The sequence below is a fragment of the Marmota monax genome, unplaced genomic scaffold, assembly GCF_021218885.2.
Source record: "Marmota monax isolate L192 unplaced genomic scaffold, Marmota_monax_Labrador192_F-V1.1 WCK01_AAM20220418_F8-fsc00035, whole genome shotgun sequence".
Lineage (NCBI taxonomy): Eukaryota > Metazoa > Chordata > Mammalia > Rodentia > Sciuridae > Marmota > Marmota monax.
Window position 1 is genome coordinate 10,136,817 of NW_026691961.1, and position 24,078 is coordinate 10,160,894.

Genomic DNA, 24,078 nt, shown 5'->3' on the forward strand with positions numbered 1-24,078 from the left:
GGTAGCTGGCTGCTCTCTTTAGGTCACAGGAACCTGATTACTTTCTTGTCTCCAAGGCTAGGTGAGAGCTTGGGAGCTGAGCACGCAGGAATCGGGGGCTTCCTTTTAAAGGCCCTGCTTGACAGCTTGATATGAGACCAGACCATGGGAGACTGCAGCTTTCCCCCACCAGTAGAACCTTTAGGTGTCTCTCTACTTGACCCAAGGCCAGAGGGTGAAATGGGCCATGAACAGCCAAGAGAAAAATAGTGATGTACCTGATAGTACACTTAGGGGCAGGGGAAGAAGAAACAACTTTCCAGAGAACTCCTGATGAAACGGAAATTCTAGAGGAGAGAGGTGGCAGCTCTGCCTAGACTTCACAACTGGATGAAATTCAGTTATAGCAAAACTTTCAGTTCAATAGATTAACTGAAGGAGAAGATGATCATTACAAAGCTAGTAATCTGTTGGATTAAGAAGTAGAATACAGCAGTGCAAAACCAAGAAGGCAGAGACTTGGAGGATGGATTAGAACTATGCTCCCTATGATTAGATTGTTCCTGAAACAATCCCCATGACCAGGAGATGCCCCTCGTCCTCTCTTGCTTAGGCCAGGGTCATCTGAACTGTCACCAAGCCAAGGGAGAAAGGGTTGATCTTAATTGATTAAACCAGTGAGGGACCACTTTGAAACAGTGTGGGGCCAAGGCCACTCAGTGGGAGAGAGTGGAATATTTTCTTAGTAGCAACACATGGTGCCCAAGTTGTCCTGAGGATAATTGAGATCTTGTTTAAACACAAGGCTTGGCACATAGGAAGCCCTGGAGAAATTGTAATCATTTTCTCATTTGGGTTTAAAAAGAGTGTTCTCAAAGTTTGGATGTATATGCCAAGTTCATCTTATAGTGCAATACACAGAGCCCTGAAAATAACAATGTCCTCACTGTGCAATCACCTAGGGCATGCTTCTCAAATTTTAACATGCTTACCTTTCTTCACCTGGGGATCCTTTCGAATGCCAGTGCCTGAGCTAAATGCCCTTGGATTCAGTTGATCTGGATGAAGCCTGAGGTTCAGCAGTTTTAACAAATTCTAGGTCAGATTCTGAACCACAGCCCAGGCTGGGGTGCAAGGACCCAGGTCAGGTTTTGCCTCTCCTGTGTAACTGAAGGGGTTTACTACTGTTTCCATGTCCTAGCAAATGGGAGAGTGGAGAGTAGGCAGTTTTCTTTTTCTAACCCACCTTTTTACTTTGAAAATTTCAATATTCCTGAATATCTAAAAGAATAACCTAACCACCTATGCACCCTTCACCTAGCTTCACCAGTTAACATATCAGCAATGGCCTTTTAAGGATGTGACACAGAAGTTGCCGACCTCACTTTCCCTCTTGGTCACCAGTAAAAACTTTAGAACAGAGCCCGCCCTTGCTGCAAGGAAGGCTAAGAATAAGCTTATCTTGACAATGACTTGGCCTGCTGTAAGGAGTGGGATTTTATCACTACAAGAAGATAACGACAGCCAAGTGTGGTGGTACATGCCAGTAATCCCAGTAACTGGGGAGACTCAGGCAGGGGGATCTCAAGTCCAAGACCAGCCTCAGCAACTTACAGAGACCCTGTCTCAGAATTTAAAAACAAAAAGGGCTTGGGGTGTAGCTCAGTGGTAAAGAAGTGCCCCTGGGTTCAATCCCCAATATAAAAAAAAAAAGCAAAAAACGAGACATGACAGATTAGAATTTCTTCGGATTTCTTTTCTGAAAGAGGAAGAAGTATGGGACAATGGATTCCAGGGAATACTCTCCTAAACACTGGTTAGATGAATCCTGTAACCAATTGTCTTTTCATATTGGATTCTGAAAAGCTTGCAGTTAAAAGTGCGGACATGTTTAAAAAGTAGGACTTCATAATGTGCATTTTATTACATGCCCACCCTCATTTTCCCTTTATTTTGCCATATTTGTGTGAATCTTATAATCAATCTTAATTTTTGTAACATGATTAACTAGAAATAATTCAACAATAACACACACTAAATATAATCGAATGCTCAAAATGTCTTAAAGGGGTCCAAGCACTAACCACACCTGCTGCTAACAACAGCATATTTGTGGTGCTTAAAATGTAAGTCTACAGAGTTCTAAATAGTAGTATATGGATCTTCATCTGACCAAGTGATTTTCCAGCCTTTTGAAAAAGAATCTTACAGAAACTGTTACAAAAAGAAAACACAGGTTGCTATAAGGAGATCAAGATTCCGCTAGCTACTACATGGACAACAGACTTAACTATTCACTCTTGATCTAGTTAAGCCAAGTTAACTTTAAAACTTTAAAATCTTTAGGAACATTTTCCATCTCGAAATGTTTCAAAAATAGTTTTAACATTTCTAAGTACATTTTTACAGTATTATGGGCACAAAAGTGTCTGCGATGACTTCAATCTCTTGGATAGTAATCAGATCCTTTGAGGTTATTCATTTCAACGCCTGGCTGTACGCAGCTTCTTGCTTCCTCCTTTGGGTATGTGGAGCTCTGTCATTATTTGAAAGCAAGGTATGCGTTCCCGTAAAGTCTTTGCTCAGCACGTGTCCCCTAACAAGCTCTGGGTGAATTCCTCGACGAACCGCCGCAACCTGAGGCCACCTCGCGTCTGCTACTGCAAGCCACGACTTGCCGGAGGGCGCCAGCGCCGGGCTCCGCCCTACGCGCTTGCCGTTCACCACCGCCGCTCCTCCACCCCGCCGGCTTAAGGGGGACCTGCCCGCTCCCAAGATGGCGGCGCTGGCGTCAGGGGGCGGTGCCGCGCGGGGCGGTGTCCAATCGGCTTCCGGGCTGCGGCGCGGCCCGGCGCGGGAGGCGGAAGTGCCGCGGGCCGCCGCCTCCGTCCCGGCTGCGGCCCCTGCCGGTTACATAACTCGTTGCGGGCCCCGCGCGGTCTCAAGTCCAGCTCCCTGAGCCCCCAGGATGCGCTGAGCCCCGCGACGCCCTCAGCTGCCACCGGCTCCCGCCCGAGGTGAGGCGGCGGGCTCTGGCCTGCAATGTGGAGGACGGGAGGCGGCTGCGGGCCGGGCCTGTAGGAGGCTGGGCTCTGGGGGCCAGCGCGTCCTCGTTGCTCGAGCGTCCAGCCCGCGGGCCGGTTCCAGTGGCGGCGAGAATTTGCGCCGGCCGAGAAGCGGGCGAGGGTTGCGGGTGGCCAGCCGTCGCCTGGGGTCATTTCCGCGCCGGGCCCCAGGACGAGTTGTCGCGGAATTTGAGAACTAAAAGGCGGTGCGCGGAGTCCCGCCCCCGGGGTCTTGGAGGCGGAGGGTCTGGCCCGCGCCTCTGGGTACTTGTTGCGCCGGGCTGATTGTTGGCAGACTTGTTGGCCCTCTGGTGGGCTTCTGAAAGCCCAGGGCTCTGCCTTGGTCCCCTCGCGACTTCCCTTCCCAGCCGTAGTTTTAACACTAAGACAAATGCTCGCCTTCCGGGGCGCTTACGGACCGGCCGTGCAGACCCTCCACCACCTCTACAAATTGGGCACTTGCCAGGGAGATGAGGGGATCTGTAGCTTGTGTGGTTTGCCCCCTGACAAAGTTGAGGGAAAGCTGTGGGCCTTCTTTGAACCTCCGACAAATAGCTGTGCCCTGCCTGGAGGTGAGACAAGGAGGTACTCTGCAATAAACATGAACTTTGGCTGCTTCCTTGATCTCTGTTCCCTTTGCCAAGTCCTTGAGCTGGGTGAGCTTTTGTGCCACTCTTGTCACTCATTGGTCCTGAAAGAAAAGAGTAACAGCCCAACAGAGTGACACTCCAAGATGTACCAAATCCCTGGAGAGGTGGTTTCCTGTTACAGAGATTTTCCCTTCTATCAAAACATCTAAAACATAAAACCCGTAGATGACGCATATCTGACGGAGCAGGGCAAGTTGTGTGGCTCAAAATGCAAATCTTGTATGACACTGTGAAGTCCAGGGGAGTTGTAGAAGTTCTGTGGTGGTATTTCTGACTGGACAGGAAGAGGGTCACCTTCAGTATTGTTGAGTTAAAAGGGGCCCGGAGCAAAAACAGGTGTAGATACTCATCTGTGTGCATACATCAGTGAATTGGCCTAAGCTATAAAAGAGAAGATGGGAAAATCAAGCAGAAGAAAATCAAGGGCTATCTTTCCAGACCAACAGATTGATCACAACAGGGAACATAGGTCTTCATCCTCCTCTTGTAGAATTTTGTACCCATCAGAAATAAGGTGCAAATCAGCCCTCTGAGATTGTGGCATTCATGGACCCCTCCACTGGGCTGTGGTTTGCTGGAATTTCATCTCACAGAGATAGCAGATGTGCTAGATTTGTATTGCAAAGTCAGGCATGATCTGGTGTCAACACGCCAACATAAAGCATTGTTTATTTTCTTTCTTTTTTTTTTTTTAAGGTCTATATGTGTCCTATCTTTAGCCTCTCCCAGTTGTAATTTGAAGTGACTTTATCACCCCCTTTGTTTTAACCACACCCACGCACAGCGTGGGGAGTAACTAAAGATGTGACTTGTCCAAGTTGCTTAGCAACAGCATGCTTCTGACTGGAATGGAAGAAAACTCCTGGATGTCAGGAGATTTGAAAATAAAAGATAGACCTGAAGCAAGACCAGGAAGGGTGCTGGTGTTCATGACCTGGAGGTCACAGTGTGCTGATGACTTGGTGCCTCAGTGTACCTCTTAGCAACATTGTGGCATCTGGTAGCCTAAGAATTGTTTAGATCACATAGATATAGAATCCTTACCTTGCAGTCACAGGACACACATGTAGACAAAGTCTTCAGAGCAGTTCAGAGCAGTGACTGTCTTTGCTTGACCAAAATGGGCCAGAGGTCCCACTTCTTGGTAACAGCTCTCCCCATTGAGTTGAATGTGTCTGCTTATCAGGCATGTCTTCTCTTAAATGGTGACTGCAGATCTACATTTGATATCCATTATTGCCTCATCATCCCCTGCAAGGAACTCACAAAACCCTCATGGCGGTTTTGACACCTGTGTTTCTCCTTTGCAGAAAGCAAGGCTGGGGTGTGGACTCTGTACTGAAGTGTATGTTGCTGGAACTGCTTTCAAGCCACATGCTGGTCTGCAGAGTGAAGCTGGAAAAGCTGGCTCTTTTAGGCTAAGTTCAAATGCTGACTGTGATTCAGAAAGGGTTGTATATGCCTTTGGTACTCCAGAGTTGGGCCTCCTTCACTGCAGTCACTCTTTTCAGCATGGCCTCTGGTAAGAGCTAGCAGAGCAAGCAGTTCAGGGCCTGTCAGGAGCCCAGCAATCACATTGCTGATTTTAAAATGTCCTGTATGTTTGACCCAGACACACACGAAAGAGTTCATACTCTGCTGGGCACAGCAGAGTATGTGAAGTGCTTGTGAAGAAGGGGTCTGAATGTGGAGCCAAGGCTTTCTGCAGGAAGTGGTTTGGGGTCCAGGTCAGTGTCGAGCAGTGGTGCTTAATGCAGCTGGAATGCCCCAGTGTGGAAGCTGGCAGGAGAAGGACAGTCACCCTGAGGTAGCCACAGCTCTGAGCCAGGGGAGAGACATCAAATGAGGATCAGTTCCCTCATGTCTCTTTACCTCAGTCAGGATCTATGTGGCCAGGAGGAGCCAAACATACCAAAAATGATGATGAAAGCAATCATGAGTGTGACAGCATAGATATTTCAAATGTCTCTTCAAATTATAAGGAGAATGACTACTTATTTTGCCCTAAAATAGACTTTCAGTTCTGGCTTTTAAATCTGGTGCCCTTGGAATAGCATGGCATTTGGGGCACTGATGCCAGAAATAAACATTCTAAACAGATTCAAAGTTCCAGCAAAGTAAAGATGTGGTCTTGGATAGCGACACGTAACAAATGTTGGAGAAAGTCCTTGTTCCTTTTGTTTTTATAGAAAGACAAAAGAAAGGTATTCTGTCATCTTTAGCAAAGCACATTTAAAAAAAATATTCTTCCAGCTCTATTTTTTGTGATATAATTATTGTTATTAAAATCAATGAAGTTCTTCTTTTTTGTTTATTCCTGAAGTAGGATCCATTAGGCAGCAAAGTATTGACATTTGAGCCCAGCTTGAAAATAACTGTTAGAAGAAAGCAATACCACTTTATAAAACAGCAGGTAGGTAGTATTTCCTTAAGTACTGAAAAGGACTCTTCTGGAAAATATTGATGCAGCACTATTTTCATCATTCCCTTGGCATTCGTGGATTGCCCTTAGATACTTTTCCCATGCTTGTTTTTCTAGAAGGTGCTTGTTCCACTGACCTTGTAACCTGTTTGGGGATGATTCACTCCTGTTTTTTGTAGCATTCAGCACGTCTCGCCAGTCAGACATTTGCTGATCCTCTTTAACCCAGAGTTTCAGATTACTTTGCTTACCCTCAGGACACCCCATATAGCCTTTTACTAAAGTCCGCATGCAGAAAAGGGCACTGTCTCCCCAGGCAGCATGGCTTAGACACACCTGTGCAGCCTGCAGGCCCCTCACCAGGCAAGACCTTGCCTGTATCAAAACTATTTTTCTCATACAAACCACAAGAAATCTGTGACTATTATTATTTGGGGGGATGAGTACAAAATTCTTTATTGTTGCTTATGAATTATTTTTTTAAATATTTATTTTTTAGTTGTAGTTGGACACAGTACCTTTATTTCACTTATTTGTTTTTATGTGGTGCTGAGGATCGAACCCAGGGCCTTGCACATGTGAGGCGAGCACTCTACGGCTAAACCACAACCCCAGCCCTTGCTTATGAATTATTAACTTTACTATGAACACAGATTAATTTTACACTTTTATACTTTAAAAACGAAAGATTCCATTCTCCAAAAATAAGCCCTTTTGGAAATGGTTGTCTTAAAACGTCAAAATAATTTTTCCAATTGGTCACAGGAACCCTGCTTGGCCACCCTATCTACAGACTCCTCTACAACTTGCAGTCTTGTTGAGAACTTTTATTTATGGCACCAGTATCCCAAGTGCCATGAAAGTCAGTGCTTAGTCTGTCCAGATCAGGGCACAGGGTTTAAAAGTCAGTGCTTAGTCTATTTTAGTATAATAGGTACTAGTTCTACTCATAATTTGAAGAGATGCTGTAAAATTTCCCAGTCACTACTAATTTTAAATATCCTATATGACTATTTTAACAAACCATCTAAAAGTATTTATTTATTTATTTGATGATAAAAACAACCCAAGATTGTTGCAGAAAACTAAGAGGGAAATGAGTGATAAGACACAAACATCTGCCATGATTCCAGAGACAAATTCAGACAGGAGTTTGAGTTCCTTCTGAATATCATTTTAGTTAGAAAAGTTAACCTCAGCTAACTATAACTGAGGTTATAGCTCAGTTGTAGAGTTCTTGAGTAGCATGCATGAGGCCCTGGGTTTGATTCCTCAACACCCAAAAGGAAAAAGAAAAAAATGATCAGAATCAAATAGTAATTTATGCCAAATCTGACCTAATTTCATATTTAACATGTATTTGATTCTGGAGGATCTTAAATGCAAACCCAGAAATGGAAATATTAAAAAAAGAAAGAGAGAGAGAGAGAAAGAAAGAAGGAAGGAAGGAAGGAAGAAAAAAACCACAATAACCCCCAGTAGAAATCGCAGCAAAAGAAGCAAAGAGTGATGGGCCCCAGCCCCCTGCACCTTGTTTTCTATGCCAGGAACGTGAAGCTTTCAGGCGACTTAGCCATGGTGTCTGGTTTTGGCTCCACACTTTCTGGCCCCCAGTCTCCCATTCTCTTCCTCCTGGGTCTTGTTCTCTCTGTTCTTCCTCTTTGTCTTTGTCATTCTGCAGTTCTGATGCTGACTGAGGGGGCACCAAAGGTGAATCATCATTCCTCCAATCTGACTTTAGGGCACAGTCTGGCCCTAAACTTCACTAGTGGAGACCCAGAGTGACTGGGGGATTTAGCTGGTTGGTGAACAGGAAAGCACTGCCAGCCCAGCCAGGCAGATGCACAACACAGGCAGAGGCATCTTCCTCCTGTTGTGACCCTGTGCACTTCAGGTGTGGTATTCAGGAAGGTGTGAGGGGATAGATTTCTTTGTCCCTGTGGGGGAAGAGTTTCCCTTTCCAGATCAGGTGACAGCAGTGTTTGCTGGTCTGCTGTTCACCATGGAACCCTCTAGCCAGAGCAGCAGTTTCTGTACTTAGGTCACGGTACAGGACAGCTCTGCAGCTCCCTGTGGGTGAGATTCCCACTGCCCACAGCTAATTCTCCAGTCCCCAGAGCAGGGCTTGACCTTCGATAAGTTAATGATGTTCACACTGGGTCACAGTATGAAGTGGAGGGAATGTTCCACCAGAGGAAGGACTGGGTCTGGACCTGGGACCTCGCCAGAATCATGTAGTGCTATTTTTAACAGAGGCATAAAGAACATGGGGCCAAACCTGCAGTTTAAGGGAACAGATCCATGAGGAGTTTTTTGTTTTGTTGTTTTTTGTGATACTGGGGATGAACCCGGCAGCCCTCTACCACTGAGCTATATGCTGAGTCCCCCTCTTTTATTTTCATTGTTTATTTTGGGACAGAGTCTTCTGAGTTGCCATAGCTTGCCTCAAACTTTTGATCCTCCTGCCTCAGCCTCCTGAGTGGCTGGGAAGTGTGTGCCACCAGGCCCAGCTCCTTGTGGTTTTGATAACCACAAGATAGGATGGAGCAGCTTCCCATCTCCCTTTCTCTAGCCCTTTCCCTTGACCCCTGCTTTCTGTTTGCTGATACCATTCCTTCATTTAGCTGGTCCTAAACAGAATTTTGAACAAACAGAATCCTCTGGTGTCATTAGTTACTGCTTAAAGATGTGTAATGGGGCCGATATTATGGCTCAATGGTAGAGCACTTGCATAGCATGCATGAGGCACTGCGTTTGATCCTTGGCACCACATAAAAATAAACAAAATAAAGTCATTGTGTCCATCTACAACTAAAAAAAATATTTTAAAAAATGTGTCTCAAATTATATGTGGTCAATATATGGGCTCCCCTGAGAGCATGAAGATTTGAGTAAGAGGCTGCTGTTCAGAAAAAGAGAGGTGGGTGTTTGTTTCTTGTCACCCTGCAAATGACTCATCTTCCTACTACACTGAAGTCTGGAAGAAGCCCAGGCTGCTGTGGAGACGGCTTGCTCCGCCAGGACAGCTGCTCTCGTGAACACAGGAGCTGTGAATGGTGCCTTTGCCTCCTCCACACTCCGCTTTTAGCCCTTCGCTTATCTCACTGCTGTGCACGACAGTGTCCTGTGGCTGTCACTGGTGTGTTTTTCCTTTTCTCCTCCATCCGTCCTAAAGGCAAAAGCTTAACATTCACCATTGTGGGGTTTCCCAAGCCAGTGGACCTGTGTCTGCAGAATCTCACATTCCCAGGGGCCTTGTGGTCCAGCTCCTGTTGGCGGAGGAGCTTGTGCATCTTCCTTCATGCTTTGCTTGGGAGGAAACTTGGTGTGCCCAGGGTGAGGGCAAGGACGGTGCTTTGTCATGGAACAAAGGGACATGAGGATCTGAGAAAGAATGACCAAGAGAAGAGCTTCACAGAGTTTGGGGAGGGATTTTCCTGAGGGGAGGCTGCTGGGTCTCAAAGAGGGGCAGGGGCAGCTGGGATGGACTCCCATGAGCCACGTAGAAGTTGGTGAGTCTAAGAAGAGAATGAGGGAGGAAAGCAGGAGGCTGGCAGCAGGTCCTGGTATTAAAGGCCAAGGAGGCATCAGGGAGGCCTGTAAAGACGTTTCTTGCACAAGGATATCTACGGTCCCTTAGAGGGAATTTTGTGCAGCAGTGAAGATTGTAAAATGCAGGATGGGGGCCTGTGTGGATCAGGGAGGAAGGAGACGTAGAGCTGGCTGGGGCCTGTGTCATCTTCCCGGAAACTCGGAGGAAGGTGGTAGAATCCTCTTAGAGTCACAGGAAAGAAGCTGAAGCACAGAGCTGGAGAGCCATCCTGGGACTCATGGTTGCTGGGATTAGCCTGGGGAGCTGGGACTCTAGATTTCAGCAGGATCTGGAGCACAAGGGGCACAACATAGAAGGCATGTGGAGGGCCAGCCTGGCGCTGGCAAAGATGAGCCATGGTAAGAAAGAGAAGGAAGGCCCAGGTCGTGTGGCCATGCTGGCTGGACCCGATGGCTGCTCCAGAGGTTGAGGGTGGAGTCCAGTGCACCTCTCAAGCAGTTAAGAGAGCAGGATAAGCTTTCAAAATTCTGCTGATTCGTCTGGTAACAGAAGCAGCATCTCTGAAGAAGTGGGTGGCCCCTGTGGACTTGGGGGCAACAGGACTGGGCCTGCCAAGGAAAGCAAACTCCAGGAAATAGGGTTGCCCCCACCTTCTTACTCCGGGTGTGAGCGAAGTGCTTCTGTGTCACCAGGAAACCCTTCCTCCCTAAACTAGAACCTGCGGGATTCTATGTCCCTCGGATCCTGAATGCCCCAGCACTTTGCAGTGATGTGTGGCACAGGATGTGCCTGTGCCTGTGCCTGGGGATGTTGGGGTATCTTGCAGCTCTGTTTCCCTATGTGAGCCAAGCACATGGAAGCCCTGGGAAGTGGTGTTGATGAAGGGGTGCCCTGCCTGGCTCTGCCAGTGGGGATGGTGACAAGTGGAGGTGCCAGCCTCTTCCTACTGCCACAAGACCTCAGGGAAAAGTGGCCTTCAGTCCTGTGACTGGAGGGATTATTTCAGTATGAAAGGGGTGGGGGGTGGTTTGCAAACAACCTCACAAAATTGAGGTAGGAGGAGTGAGCAGTGAGGAAACCAGAGCCAGTTGGGTCCAGTTTCCAGCAGGGCGTGCTCTTCATTTGGGTCTTGGAAGATCCTTTGTCTGCCCCTCTTTGGATTGCTTCAGTCACCCATGTCCTGAAGACAAAGGGCCAGGACATCCAGGGAGAAACTCCCCAGCTCATGTTCTGCCTTAAAAAGTCAGGTGAATTTCTGATTCTCCTCTATACTATGTCTGCTTGTCATAGAAAATGTGTCTCAGGCCTTTTTAGGCAAACATACCAGAAGATGGCTCACATGTCTGTGACTTTGGTGCCCCCATCCCCCCAGCACAGCCATAGTACCCATTCCATTTAGAGGGCCTGAGACAGACAGTGCCAGTCTCCATCTCCCGGGGCCTCTGTGCTGACTTCTTTCTGCTAATCCCTTTACTGTAGCTGAGTCATTGAGATTCTTGGCTCTGTCTCGTAGTAACCTTAGAGCAGTGGGGCATAAGTATTTGTTGGAAAGTTCCAGATGGGCACATGAGGGTCCCCACAGGTGCCAGCACCAGAGTGTTGGTCATGTGAATGGCACATGAAGTCATCTAGGGCTCAAGCCTGGCTCTGCTCTAAGCCTTAGTCACTCTGTCTTTCCGGCATTGGTTGTGCTTCATCACCTGAGGAAAGCCTCTCAGGTGAATGGAACGCATAGTCATAGGCCCAGTGCACTGGTCCTGCGGGCTGCTGTGGGCCTGGAGAGTTCTTTGACCAAGCCCTGTGTCAGGAGATGGCTCAGAGGTGGGTTGGTTGGAACATTCTTTGCCATCTACTGAGGCTTTGGCCCTGCCATTTTTAGGGGCCCCACACTTACCTGGGTTAATTCACAGTTTTGTTTAGCATAGGAACTGGCTACCAACAGCATTGAGAGCCTGGGAGATGGATGTCCCTGCATGGGCAGACAGCATGGCCACCTGAGGCCAACCATGGCCCAGAAGAGAAGCTTCCTGTGTGGTCTCAGCCTGTCCAGATAGAGGTGTTTTGGTGTCTGTTCTCACTTATGTTCATAGGCACAGATCTCCCACAGAGCAGGTTGGGTGGCAACAGTGATCCTCACAGATTCAGGCCCCTGATCCCCAGAAATGGCTTGCCAGACCTGAAAAGAGGACCTGCTTAGTCAAAAGACCTCCTTTAACCAGCTCCAGCCCAAGGCCAGCCTTCCCACAAAAGGATGTGTGAGGTGGGAGCAGGGTGAGGAGACATGGGGCTGTAGCCCTGCCTCTGGGAGTCTCGGCCTCTAGATCAGCACAGACCCCTGGTCTAAAGGGAGGCTAGTAAACCACAGGCCAGTGGCCCGACATCTCCTCTCATGGCACAGTGTGGCCAGCATCTCCCACCTCGTTGCTGCCAGTCATATCAGACACTGTGATCACAGTGTTCTCCCTCCGTCGAATGTGACTTGTTTTTGTTTTTACACCAAGGCCTCTAAAGAATTGGTCTTTAGAAACATGGAAGTACTTTCAATAGGAATGGGAGAGTCTACAAAGTTGTGTGTCTCACAGCCTGTTTTTTCTTCAAAGTGGAACTGGGAAGAGCCTTGTCCCAAGAATACTAAGGAAAAAAATGTGTAAATCCCAGGACATAAGAGATTCTAGTTTACTATGGATTTCTCTCTTTTCTATCAGGCCTCAACAGAAATTTGTGTTTGTTTGTTTGCTTGTTTGTTTGTTTGTGGTGCTGGATTGAACCCAGGGCCTGTGCATGTGAGGCAAGCACTCTACCAACTGAGCTATGTCCCCAGCCCTCTCAACAAAATTTTTTAAAAAGCTTTTAAATCATCATTGATGTTTGTATACACAGACAATGTCATGTACCTTAGAGTTCAGCTTGTTTGGACAGGTGTGTATGGAGGTAATCATTACCACCACAATCAACGTACACTTGTATCCCCCAAGAAGTCATTCCCTGACCCCCAGGACCTTTGTGGTCAGTCCCCTGCCCCAGGCAACCACAGAGATCCAAGCCTTGCTGCTTCTGTTTCCTATGTGTCAGCCTCTCAGTTCTTGAGGTAGGTCTGCCTGTGGTCACCCAGGCCATGGCTCTGCTGGTTGGTGTCATTTGCCCGTGCACATACTGCTCTTTCTGGGGAGAGCTAAGCAATGATTTCCTGTTCAGAATCAGCTATGTTGTGAGAGCTTAGCTGATAGGACTTCTAGAGCTCTGCCTGGGGTGAAATGATGGGTAGGCATCTTGTTCCATCCTTCACTGGGGCCTGCAGGCTGCTGAAGCTGAAGGCGACTCAGACATAAACCATGGTCAGGTTGGCAGGCACAGCGACCTTGAGCAGCTGGTATGGCTGAGTGTCCAGGTCCCTTGGCTCTCTGCACAGTGCCTGGACTGAGGCAAGTAATGATAGTCCTTCCCTGACCACATTTATCATGAAAAGTTTCAGATATAGCAAAGTTGCACATATAGGGTGATAGATGCCTGTGGTGTGCCCTGCTACCCACTAGGTTCAAAAGTTGATAGCTTTTTGTCATACTCACTTCATAGGTAAATTTTTTTTTTTTTTGAGCCATTTAAAACAGACATCATGGTTCTTCACTCCCAAGTATTTCAGCGTTCATCTCCTAGGAAATATGTTACCTCTCTGCCTTATGGCATGTAAGAAAATTAGTAATAGTTTCATAACATTCCCTCCTGGCCAGGCTGTTTGTCTCCCCAAAGTGTTGTTTCAACTTTATTTCTCTGGTAGGGCTTTACTTATTAAATCTAGTTCTCCTTGTCTCTTCTCATTTACTTTGTATGTTTGACTTTGACTTCCTGAAAAGAATTAATGTGGAATGTCAGACATCTGAGTTTCTTGGAGCTCTTTTCTCTTGTTGTTCTGTGCTGAGTGTTATCTGCAACTAGGAAGTTTGGTCTAAAGGCTCCATTGGGTTCAGAACCAGTTTTGGGCAGGAACCCCTGAAGCTTGGTCCCAACCCAAGGCCTGAGAGGCAGGGCTGACCTAAGGCTGGGGAGGGCCCTCCGCTGGATGCCTGTCAGCGGGCTTTTACCTCCCTGCCTCTCACCTGCTGGTCTAACACTCTGATGGCGTCTGGGTTCTGAGATTTCCTTTGGTAGTTTCAAAATAGTGACTTTATGATTCTGTCATTATTTCTAATTTTACTGAATTTTGTTCTTTTGTGATAACTTTTCCTCAAAAAAAGAAATAATAGACTAACACAAAAAAGAACTTTTCCTTGGCCATTTAAGGTGAGCTGCACAGTTCCTCCTAGGAAGACAGGATGAGTGTGTAACCCTTTCCATTTTGATTACTATTTTTCAATTTGAAAAAGAGGAAACTGTTTTCCCTTTTGTCAGAGCCCAGCTCTTGGCCTCCCTCCCTCACTTGCCTTTTCTTCCTTTCTTTCTCTCCTTCCTTCTTTCCTTCCTTCCTGAGTAAAACAGGCAGCTGCTCAACCACTAGCCTGGGCTGAGTGTACTTTCTGGGTTTAAAAGTTGCTGGCAGTTGATTTGAACTCTGGGTGCCTGTGTTTGCTAGACGGAGGAGAAGTTGAGTATGATCCACTGTGGTGCTAGCTAGCACTGCTTGCCTGGGACACCCAGCCATTCCCTGGCCCCAGGGGAATGAGCCCCATATCTGTGTTTGGTTGCTGCCAAGCCATGATTGGAAGAAGTCGGGCTGGCTGGGACTGTTGTGCGTCTGAAGTTGTGGGACGCAGTCATAAGACATGAAGCCAGGCCACTGTGAGGAGCTGTGGCACCTCAGAACAAAGAAGAAAGAAAAAACATCCCACGGACAGCTTGCTAGCTCTTCCTCATCTGCAGAAAGGATGTGACCGTGACACCTGGAGGCTATATGGGTGTGAGAGAAGACACTCCATCATGGGAAGCCCCATGTCCCCTCCTGCCTACCTGCCTGCCTGCCCCCCAGGGTCAGTGTACAGAAGAGAACAGGTGAACGTAATGTGAGGTAATGCTGCCTCCTCTCCCTGCAGGTGTGAATGACAGAGGTGGTGCCATCCAGTGCCCTCAGCGAGGTCAGCCTGCGTCTCCTCTGCCACGATGACATAGACACTGTGAAGCACCTGTGTGGTGACTGGTTCCCCATCGAGTAAGTGTTGGGCACCTGTGTCCCAGCTGCAGGATGCAGGGGTGAGGGGAGAACATGGATCCACAAGTGCTGAAACTGGAAGAGGACCCATCAGCCCATGTTGTCACAATGTACAGTTAGGAGCAGGCCTGGAAGGGCCATGGCAGTCCAGAGTTACCAGGTGGGCAGTGGAGCTCAGCCCCTGTGTCTGTCTGCTCCACGGCTCTTCCCACCTCACCTCCTTCCTCATGTGAAGTTCCCCAAAAGAAATCTGCTCAGAAACTTTAATTACAGATATGTTCAGTGAAGTGCTATATATAATGCAGAGGTCTCTTCTCAGAACTTGGTGGGCCTAAGGCCTCAGGCTCTCAGGAGATGGAATGATGGTCTGTGCACTGGTCTGTGCACTGTGAGATAGCAGCACTACATTCTGACCACAGGGCCAGCTGTGTACCCCTGGAGCTCGGAGGAGCTTGGGCAGTACTCAGCCCTGTGAGGAACTTCTCACTGGATGGTTGGTGTGGCCTTTGCAGAACTGCGTAGGGCAGAACGCCGCGCCCCTGTATCACGTCCTCCTGCTCTTGGTCTGAAGAATGTGTCCAGTCTAACCTGTTAGGTCTCTCCCATCTTTAAGAAGGAAAACCCATGAATCCCAATGCCTTCCCCCGCCTGACCTGTGCTGGATCTGCCTGACATGACCACATCCTGGGCCTTTGCATGAGGTGTTCTCCACGTTCCCCTGGGGGTGGGGAGTGCATCTCGGCTTTCTTGGTGAGCAGCCCTAACGACATGTTGCCCTTGAGGTTGTGTTCCCCCCTTCCCGCCCGTCCAGGGAAGTATTGGAAACTCAGAGCCACCCACCTGTGAACTTGGCTCTTCCTCAGATCACGTCCACGAGTTTTCAGTGCCAAATCACCCAGTGTCCTGGGTTACCAAGGGTCCTAAGATCTCAGCTTGCCCAGATGAGAAATAGGCCACTTTGTGCTTCCCTCCATGAATTGCTCCATGGAGGCAATTTTATTGGAGTTTTCTTTCCTTTCTCATACCTTAGATCTAGTAAAATCATTTTTACATCAGCAGTTCACATTCCTGCCTGGAATGTTGGCTGCTTTTTAGAAGAGAGCTGTGACAGGTAGTTAAGTGATGGCCAGAGCTCCACAGGCTCACCTGAGTGTGTCTTTCCCCAGGTACCCAGACTCATGGTATCGTGACATCACATCCAACAAGAAGTTCTTCTCCCTTGCTGCGACCTACAGAGGTGCCATTGTGGGAATGATAGTAGCTGAAATTAAGAGCAGGACCAAAATACATAAAGAGGTACGTCTGTGTGGTGGTAGACACGATAGTCACCGGACATGGCTGCAGGGGACTTGCGATAGAGTCACACGAGTGCACTGTGGCCCTGTGTCTCAGGAGCCTGTAACCTGAGGGTTCAGAGCAGCGCATGAGACTCGTGTCCGGTCGGCTTCTATGTGTACCTGACATAGGAGTACGTGTGCCTTCACACATGCAGCAAGTAATAAGACCTCAGCAGGCCTAACAAGGACAATCATTTTGAAGCAGGAATGATACATTGAATATCTGCACAGTTGTCATGTGATACAAAAATGTCTGATTTGTGTTGGTGGCAATGCCATAGAAACTGCCAGTCCTACTGTGGTTTGTTCAAGGAAATGCTAAGTTCCAGCTCAAGTCTAGTGAAAGTAAAGATATACCCAACCTCACAGATCCCCCTCAGGCCTCCCTACCTACCTCAGAATGCTGAGCATCTGCAGCACCCTCAGGTAGGCACGCGTGCTCTAAATATAAGCTGTAAGGCCACAGGCACATACCACATTCCTCCTGACTGACTTTGATAGATTCTGCTAGTAATTATGGTCATAGTGACCCAATAGTGTTTACCACACTGGTATTTACTCCAAGGAGGGGGAAACCTGAGAGCCTGCCTAGCCTGCATGAGGCCCTGGGTTCTATCCCCAGCACCAAACAAAAAGCAAGGAAGGCGACATCTCTTCCTCTTAAGGAGCCAGGACCACTGATGTCTACCCCAATTCGTGTGTGATTGTTTTAGCACAGTTGTTTTCATCTGAGAGTAGCTTTTTCTAGCCTAGCTCCTCCTGAGCCTCTTCTTCCATTGTTCAGTGCTAAGATATAGCAGAGAGAGAGCAAGATCAATATTCTTTTGATCTTTCCTCTTCTGTGGGACACTGTCCCACTTTCTCCTACCTTGTTACCTGATTCTCCCTCTTGTAGATTTTTCCTAGGTGCCCCCAGGCCATCAGCCAGCTTCCCCACAAGGGTGACTAGAAATTTCTGGAATGTATTTGTTTTCCCTCCAGGCAGGCTTGGGGACCATTTTGCTCTTGGACTTCAGGAGGGGAACCTCTACACCCCAGCACTCACGTGGGCCTTTCTGAGAGACTGAGTGGGTTCGACCCTGGGGAAGGCAGGGCCACTTAAACACCGTCAGCCAGGGCTTCAGGCAGAGTCTACATCTGCTGGGTTCACTGTGGGTGGGGTGCTGACTCAGAGCAGGGCCCAAGCCTACCCCACCCGGCATGATTGGGGAGCAAAAAGGCTGAGTCGCCCAGCGTCCATCCTTAAGGAAGCAAACCACACACCTGGCAGGTCCTTCCTGTTCTTTATGAAGTGGAAGAATTAAGAAGCTGTTGGTGGCTGGATTCACCATTGTCCCATGCAGGGCTCTGCGTGGAGATGCTGGTGGAGCCCTGCAATGCTCTTCCTGGCATGGGTAGTGGAGGAGGGCATGTGTTCGCCTGCACACCCTCCTCAGGACCACCAGGGGCATAATTGTCCATCTGTCTCATTGCTGTATTGAACACCTGCTACACATCCCTGCTGGACAGGTGTGCCTTTGTACCTGCCCTAAGCTACCTAGTTTTGGCACGAAGCAGCCTCTCATCCTGCAGAAAAGCCCCTCGCGGTGCATCTTCACAGTAGCCGCCCTCTGCCAGCAGGGCCCAAATGCTCTCAGTTCCATGGGCAGGCAGGGTGACTGTCCCTTACCCTCTTTGTTCTTCCCTTCCCACCCATGTGGCTCCAGGCCTCAGGGCCAGGGGAGTGGGCACGTAGACCACGGACAGACTCTGCCATGTACTCTGTGCTTTATCCTGACTCCATCTCTTTCTCTTTAGGATGGAGATATTCTAGCCTCCAACTTCTCTGTTGACACACAAGTTGCGTACATTCTAAGTCTGGGAGTAGTGAAAGAATTCAGGAAGCATGGCATAGGTAAGGGGCAGTGGGCTTATGTTTTGGGCACCCTTCCCCCCCAATTTTGTCACTTCCCTTGTCCTGATGAATCCAGCTTCTAAATGATCCTCAGTCACCTCCTCCTGCCTGTCTTGGGTCAGACCCACATTATCTCTCTTCCCAGCACGTCTCCCACCCCACTGGCCTTCCCCGTACTCTTTCCACACATCACAGGCCTTTCCACAGTAGCTTCCTTCCCAAATCTGTCACAATTGGATCAGCATCTGCTCCCAGGTGGCCTCACAATAGACCAACCCTTTTGCCCCTCCTACTACCACACACAACAGCTCTGTCTGTTGGCTAGACACTCTCTATTGAGAGCAGAAAACATAAATGAAGAAATAGAACACACCAACATTCATCAGATGCATGTCATCAAATTCCCGTTCCACTCGGTCACAACAGTGAGCAGCAGTCTTCATTTTAAGCTCAGGGCCTCCAGTTTATTCTTATCGTCTAAAAGATTGGTGTGCCTCCACTGTCTGTCCAGTCCACAGGAGGGCACCTCCAGGCCATGCAAGTGGCCCACAGTGGTCTGCAGCTCACAAATTCCATCTGGCCATGAGCTTTCACAGTGGGAGGTGACAGGAGGCTGGGATCTGATCTGAGCACAGAGACCTTGGACTCTCACAGAAGTCACAGCCCCATCCTCATTGCCCTTTCTAATTGGCCTGCCATGCCAGGTGTAGTGGCTCACACCTGTAATCCCAGTGACTTGGGAGGCTGAGGCAAGAGAATCATAGGTTCAAAACCAGCCTGGGTCTTGAACCTATGTCTTAGCAAGACCCCCAGCAACTTGGACCATGTCTCAAAATAACATAACTGCTTTACTATGTGTAACCCTCATCTCCTCTCTTAAGGTTCCCTTTTACTTGAAAGCTTAAAAGATCACATATCAACCACAGCTCAGGACCACTGCAAAGCCATCTACCTGCATGTCCTCACCACCAACAACACAGCGATAAACTTCTACGAAAACAGAGACTTTAGGCAGCATCACTATCTGCCCTATTACTACTCCATCCGAGGGGTCCTCAAAGATGGCTTCACCTATGTCCTCTACATCAATGGCGGCCACCCTCCCTGGACCATCTTATATCCTTTGCTGCTGGGGGAGGACACATGACTTCCTGGCTGGGGGCTGCTGAATCAGTCAGTCAGCTCCATGCTCACCTTCAGATGATAATCAGGTGTGCTATGCATGGGTCTGATCAATGTGAGGAAAGGAGGTCCCCAACTTCAGCCTGGCAGGAGGGATGGGTTTTAACCCCTTGGGCCCAAGATCCATCCATCCGCTCCACAATCACTGATGGACAACCTCCTGTGCTGGGTGTGCTGGGTCAATAGTGAGCAAAGCAGACCAAAGCCCCTGCCCAGGCAGCCTGTGCTAGCAGGAGAGAAGAATGAGTGAAAAAACTTTTACTTTCTTTGAACACTTGGGTTCACATTTTCCTCATAGTAGGGGCACAACCCCAAAAGTGTTCCCCACCCCACTGCCTCCTCTAGCTCTTTGTCCAGCCCTGGCAGGAGGAAAACCAGGAGATGCCACAGCAGTTGTGGGGTTGGTGGCAGGGGGAGTGGTGTTCAAGTGAGTAAGTCTAGGGTTCATTCACCTCAAAGACAAGCAAACAGGGAAGAGGGAGGTGACCAGAACCAGGAAGGCCACGGAGCTCATGTGAAGTCAGGCCCCTGTGGGCATCCAGGCATCAGCACCATTGAGCCCCATCTTGAAAGGACAGGGCTCTCTTCCTCCTGTGCTAAGGTTTGGGAGTCTGGGGAAGGATCAGGAACAGTTGTCTCCTGATAGACCCCTGCCTCATTCCCTATGTATCACCTTAGAATGGGCATCCTGTCTTTGAGCTAAAGGCTTTGCCCAAAAGGTGCTTTTATCATCATCTTCTACCATTGCTATTATTCAAAGTAGAAGGCTCCTCTATCAAGGCTTTCCAGTGCTCTGCAGTTCTCAGTGAGTGCTTGGACCTCCACAAAGTGCAGTGTTCCGTCTGTATGCCGACTGTGTGTCAGTGTGTGCAGGCAGGCAGGACTGATGGGGGAAGTCATTCTTCCTTGACAGAGTCCACGGACTATATCCAGCACCTGGGCTCAGCACTAGCCAACCTGAGCCCTTGCTCCATCCCACATAGGATCTACCGCCAGGCTCATAGCCTTCTCTGCAGCTTCCTACCATGGTCAGGCATCTCCACCAAGGGTGGCATCGAGTACAGCCGCACCATGTGATGCCAGCTGGGTAGCTTCTGCCAGACCGCACCCCTCAGCACCCTGCAGAGCCCACCTTCCTGTCCATCTGATTTTTGCTTTCCTCTGCAAGGAGCTGGCGGCCACCTGCCAGCCCATTGGCCTGCCCCAGCTGCAGGCCTGGTGCTACGCGGGCTCAGAAGCAGAGCGTGCATCTGGTCTCCAACAGGTAGGAGCAGATGGTAGGGCAAAGAGATCCTGGCACACACAACAGCAAAAATAGAAGTCCCTAGACAGGCACCTATGAGTGTTTCCCATCCAACTTAGAAGCTTTGTGAAAGAGAGCAGGAAACCAGAGAGAGATGCCTCGAGCCCCTGACCATAACTTTATCTTTTCACTTCCTGAACTACTTTTTGTTGTTGTTGTTAAAATAATGCAATTAAATGGTTCAAAAATTGAAAAGGTACAAAAAGATCAAGTCCCTCCTATCTGTGTCCCTAGTTGCTCAGCTTCTTTCAAGCAGTGCCCAGTGACCTGTGTCTTGGGTCTGCTTCCAGAAGTTCCACACATACTCAGCTTTAACACAGCACCACTGCCAGCATCCTGCCTAGTGGCCTTTCCAAGCCAAAGCCCTGTGTGTGCTTCCCAGGGTGAGCACCACATAGGTGACGCTTCTGCTCAAATGCGGCTGCTCTGGTCACCCATGTTGTTTTGAGGCTATACTCAAGGCTCCAGAGGACATCAGAGCTGGAAGGGACATAGGGATCTAAAGCCCACTCCCTGTGTACACCCACATGGAGGGTTGGTGACTTAAGCAGGCTTTGTGGCTATCTGGTTGTATACCCAAGTATGGAGCCATTGGTGCTTTTATTTGCACCAGGACTGAGGGGAGCCTGGTGGCCATTGGCAGGAATGATGGACCTGAAGAAGAGCTCATGCTTTGGGGGCACTCTGGCCCCCACCTGCAGGTCATAGGCCAGACAGTGGGGATGGGCAAGAGTCCCACACTGCCTTCACCCTGCCCCGCTCTCCTCTTCCCTGCAGGCTCCCTGGCTCTCCTGTTTTTGGAAACCTGCCTCCACCGGGTGCCCTGGTCCTGCCTCCATGCACTTTCACCATCCCCTCGGCCCTGCCAAGTGTGGCTGCATTCTCCGGGAAGGGGCTGTCCTCACCAGCCTCTCCCACTCCACTGCCTGTTCCTTCAGCTCCTTCCTGCAAAGCCAGACTGAACTTTCTACTGTGAAGAAGAAGCATAAGTATTGTGGACACCCTTGACCTGAAGACATAGGAGCCTCAGAAGAAGGGGGTGCAGTAAAGAGAATTCCAGGCTTTTATACAGGACCCACCCCAAGAAGCCTAGAGGGTGGGGGTCACCCCCTACCCCCCACAAGAGGCTATGGAGAGGTGGGCAAAGTAGGGTTGGCTGTTCGGGAAAGTAGAGCTCCAGGGCCCAGCTCTGGCACAGTGGTCAGATAATGGGACAGTTCCTTCTTCCTCAGTGGCCTCCTGCTATCTGTTTCCTGTTTCTGGAGAGATCATCCTGCCTGCTGGATTGTGACATGCTGCGTGCAGCTGACCTTCCTGGGAGTGGGACTGAGGCGCCCACGAGGCACTTGCCTATCCTTCCATGAGCTGAATGAAGCTACGAAGCTTGGTCAGATGCAGACATAAGGGGGCTGAGCTCCCTGCTGGGCATCATGGCTGCCAAAGGCTGGTGGGGCCTGGCCTTGGGGTCAGGGGCAGTCAGTGCCTGAGGCGCCTCAGCCTCTGAGGGCTGAGGCCATGTCAGCAGCATGTGTGTCCCACACCTCCAGCATCCCTCACCTTGCACCCCCAAGCTGCCAGCGTCCTGACCAGCATTGCTGCAGTGTCATGGGAGCCAGTGCAGAGGGTCCTCATGCCCCTTGCTTCACCAACCCTCAGAGGAGGGAAGAACTGCTCAGCAGACAGGGCCTTGGTGACTGTGTACTCCCCTCCCTCAGCGTTTCCCAGTCCGGGGCTCTCAGTGCTGGAGGCAGCCCAAGGCCTCTGCTTGTCAACAGTTCAGGCAGACCCCAGGCAGGAAGAGTGTCCCCCTCCCTGGACAGCTCTGGCCAGTGGGTAGCCCCTGATGTGCTAACTAGCGTCAGCTGTGTGCTGAGGCCCCAGCTATGTGTCCTCGTTCCTCTCAATCAGCGGTGATCATGTGATTTTTCATTTCTGCCCCATGCGGTCAGGGAAGAGTCTTCCAGAAGGTTCTGCCTTGGACATTCATAATCTAGCTCAGAGGCCTTGCCCTGTACCTCCCTCCTTCCCCGAATCACTGCAGTGTCCAGCCCAGTGTTGAACAGATTGTAGTGTTTTGTCTCATTACAAATAAATAGATTTTATCTGGTCACATCCTGTTCCCAGTGCCCAGCTTGATGCACTCTGGGCCCTTCTCCTGTGTCTTCATCTGGGAGAACTGCTTGCTACTGCTATCCTGAGGATGGCTTCTGATTCTGTTAGCCTTGCCAGGGAACACAAGCCAGTGAAGGACTTCCAGACTTGAGAGCCACAGCTGGACTGTTTCTTAAAGGGACTTCAACAGCTACCCCTTTCAGTCTGGTCTGGCTCCCTGGCTCTTCACCTTCAGCTGGGGCCGGTCCACATGAGTAGCTCCCCCGAGGGCTCTCTCTTAGTTTGGAGAAGCTTCACAGAGCAATTCAGCACCATAGCAGAGGCTATGGGCCAGCCATGGGAATCTGTGACAGGTGCCCACCAGCCTGTCCTTGAAACCTTTGGCCACCCCCAGAAGGATTGTTTCCTCCCCCTTTAAGCAGGTGAGGAAAACTGGCTTGAGGCTGAGAAGTTACCTAAGAGCTGCAGTTAAGTAATGGGTAGACCCTCTGAAGCCCAAGTGTGCTCCTCTGTTCACATACCTCCAGTCTCTGCCAGCAGCAGGGATGTGCTGCTTCTGAGGGCCCTCCCTAGGAAGTGCCCATCGCCTGCAGAGTGGATTTGGGAGAGGGCTGGTATCACTGCCAGAGCAGGAGGCCCTGATGGTGCCCAGGAGGTCAGGCAGCTGGGCACAAGTGCCCAAGGCGAGTGGAACCAAATAAGACTGTTGAGCTTGGCCCGACCAGAGTGCCGTGCTGCTGAGGCTCAGCCTTGGTTATTTAGGCAAGGACAACTATCATCCTTGCCTAAACTTGCTGAGGGGTCAACTTTGGGATGAAGGGGTGATTCCAGAGGCCCTTGGTCAATTGTGTGTCCAAGAATTCAGGGATTCTGCTACATCCCACCCTGAAGGCAGCCATTACCCTCTCAGCTGGCCTCCTAGCCTGTCACAGAGACTGCAGGGGCTGCCCTCATGGTACCTGCTATAGCAGCCCACCCCTCAGACCACAGTCTGGTCATCTACCTCCCAGGAAGCAAGAGGTTCACACAGTTACCCAGTCTGAAGAGAGCCAGCTCTGCCCCTGGCTGAGGGGGGATTTCCCAAGAAATGGCTGCATTTCTCCCTCCTGGGAGGGCTCAATATCCTCAATCCCTGTGTATATCACCCAAGGATCTTTTGCAGGGCCAGCTTGAAGAATCTTAGCAGCCCTCACAAGGGGCCCCATACTTGTAGAACAAGTGGGACAGGCTTGTCACTCAGATCCCAATCCACCAACATTCAGGAAATCACATGCAAAGGGTATGCCCACAGTCACATTTCCCCAAATGTCTGCTTGTTGGGGACATGTGGGGTGCTCCTCCACATGAACCCATTTCCAGAACACTATGACAGTGAAGTTTTCATACTGTCATCTTAAGTTGAGTGCTTTTCAAGAAAGCTTGTGCAAAGTGTGTTTTGTTT

At 49.4% G+C, this 24,078-nt stretch overlaps 1 protein-coding gene across 2 annotated transcripts; it reads left to right on the forward strand.

Annotated features, from left to right (window-relative positions):
- Positions 1–2,860: 2,860 nt before the first annotated feature.
- On the forward strand, positions 2,861–22,635 carry Naa60 (N-alpha-acetyltransferase 60, NatF catalytic subunit). Of its 2 annotated transcripts, XM_046443874.2 has the most exons (7): positions 2,861–2,996; positions 14,694–14,809; positions 15,976–16,105; positions 17,944–18,040; positions 18,922–19,156; positions 20,143–20,486; positions 21,303–22,635. In XM_046443874.2, the coding sequence occupies exons 2-6, from the start codon at positions 14,700–14,702 to the stop codon at positions 20,297–20,299; spliced, it is 729 nt and encodes a 242-aa protein (XP_046299830.1). In that variant the 5' UTR covers positions 2,861–2,996; positions 14,694–14,699; the 3' UTR covers positions 20,300–20,486; positions 21,303–22,635. The 2 variants fall into 2 exon arrangements, with proteins under 2 accessions (XP_046299830.1, XP_046299848.1); XM_046443892.2 differs by lacking the exon at positions 14,694–14,809 and having other exon boundaries at positions 2,865–2,996.
- Positions 22,636–24,078: the final 1,443 nt, after the last annotated feature.

Bases quoted from the DNA above. Each gene is read 5' to 3' on its own strand.
- Naa60 (XM_046443874.2), top strand. From the start codon at position 14,700: ATGACAGAGGTGGTGCCATCCAGTGCCCTCAGCGAGGTCAGCCTGCGT. The intron at 14,810-15,975 runs GTAAGTGTTGGG...GTCTTTCCCCAG, and splicing joins GGTGACTGGTTCCCCATCGA to GTACCCAGACTCATGGTATC. The intron at 19,157-20,142 runs ATATCCTTTGCT...GACAGAGTCCAC, and splicing joins CACCCTCCCTGGACCATCTT to GGACTATATCCAGCACCTGG.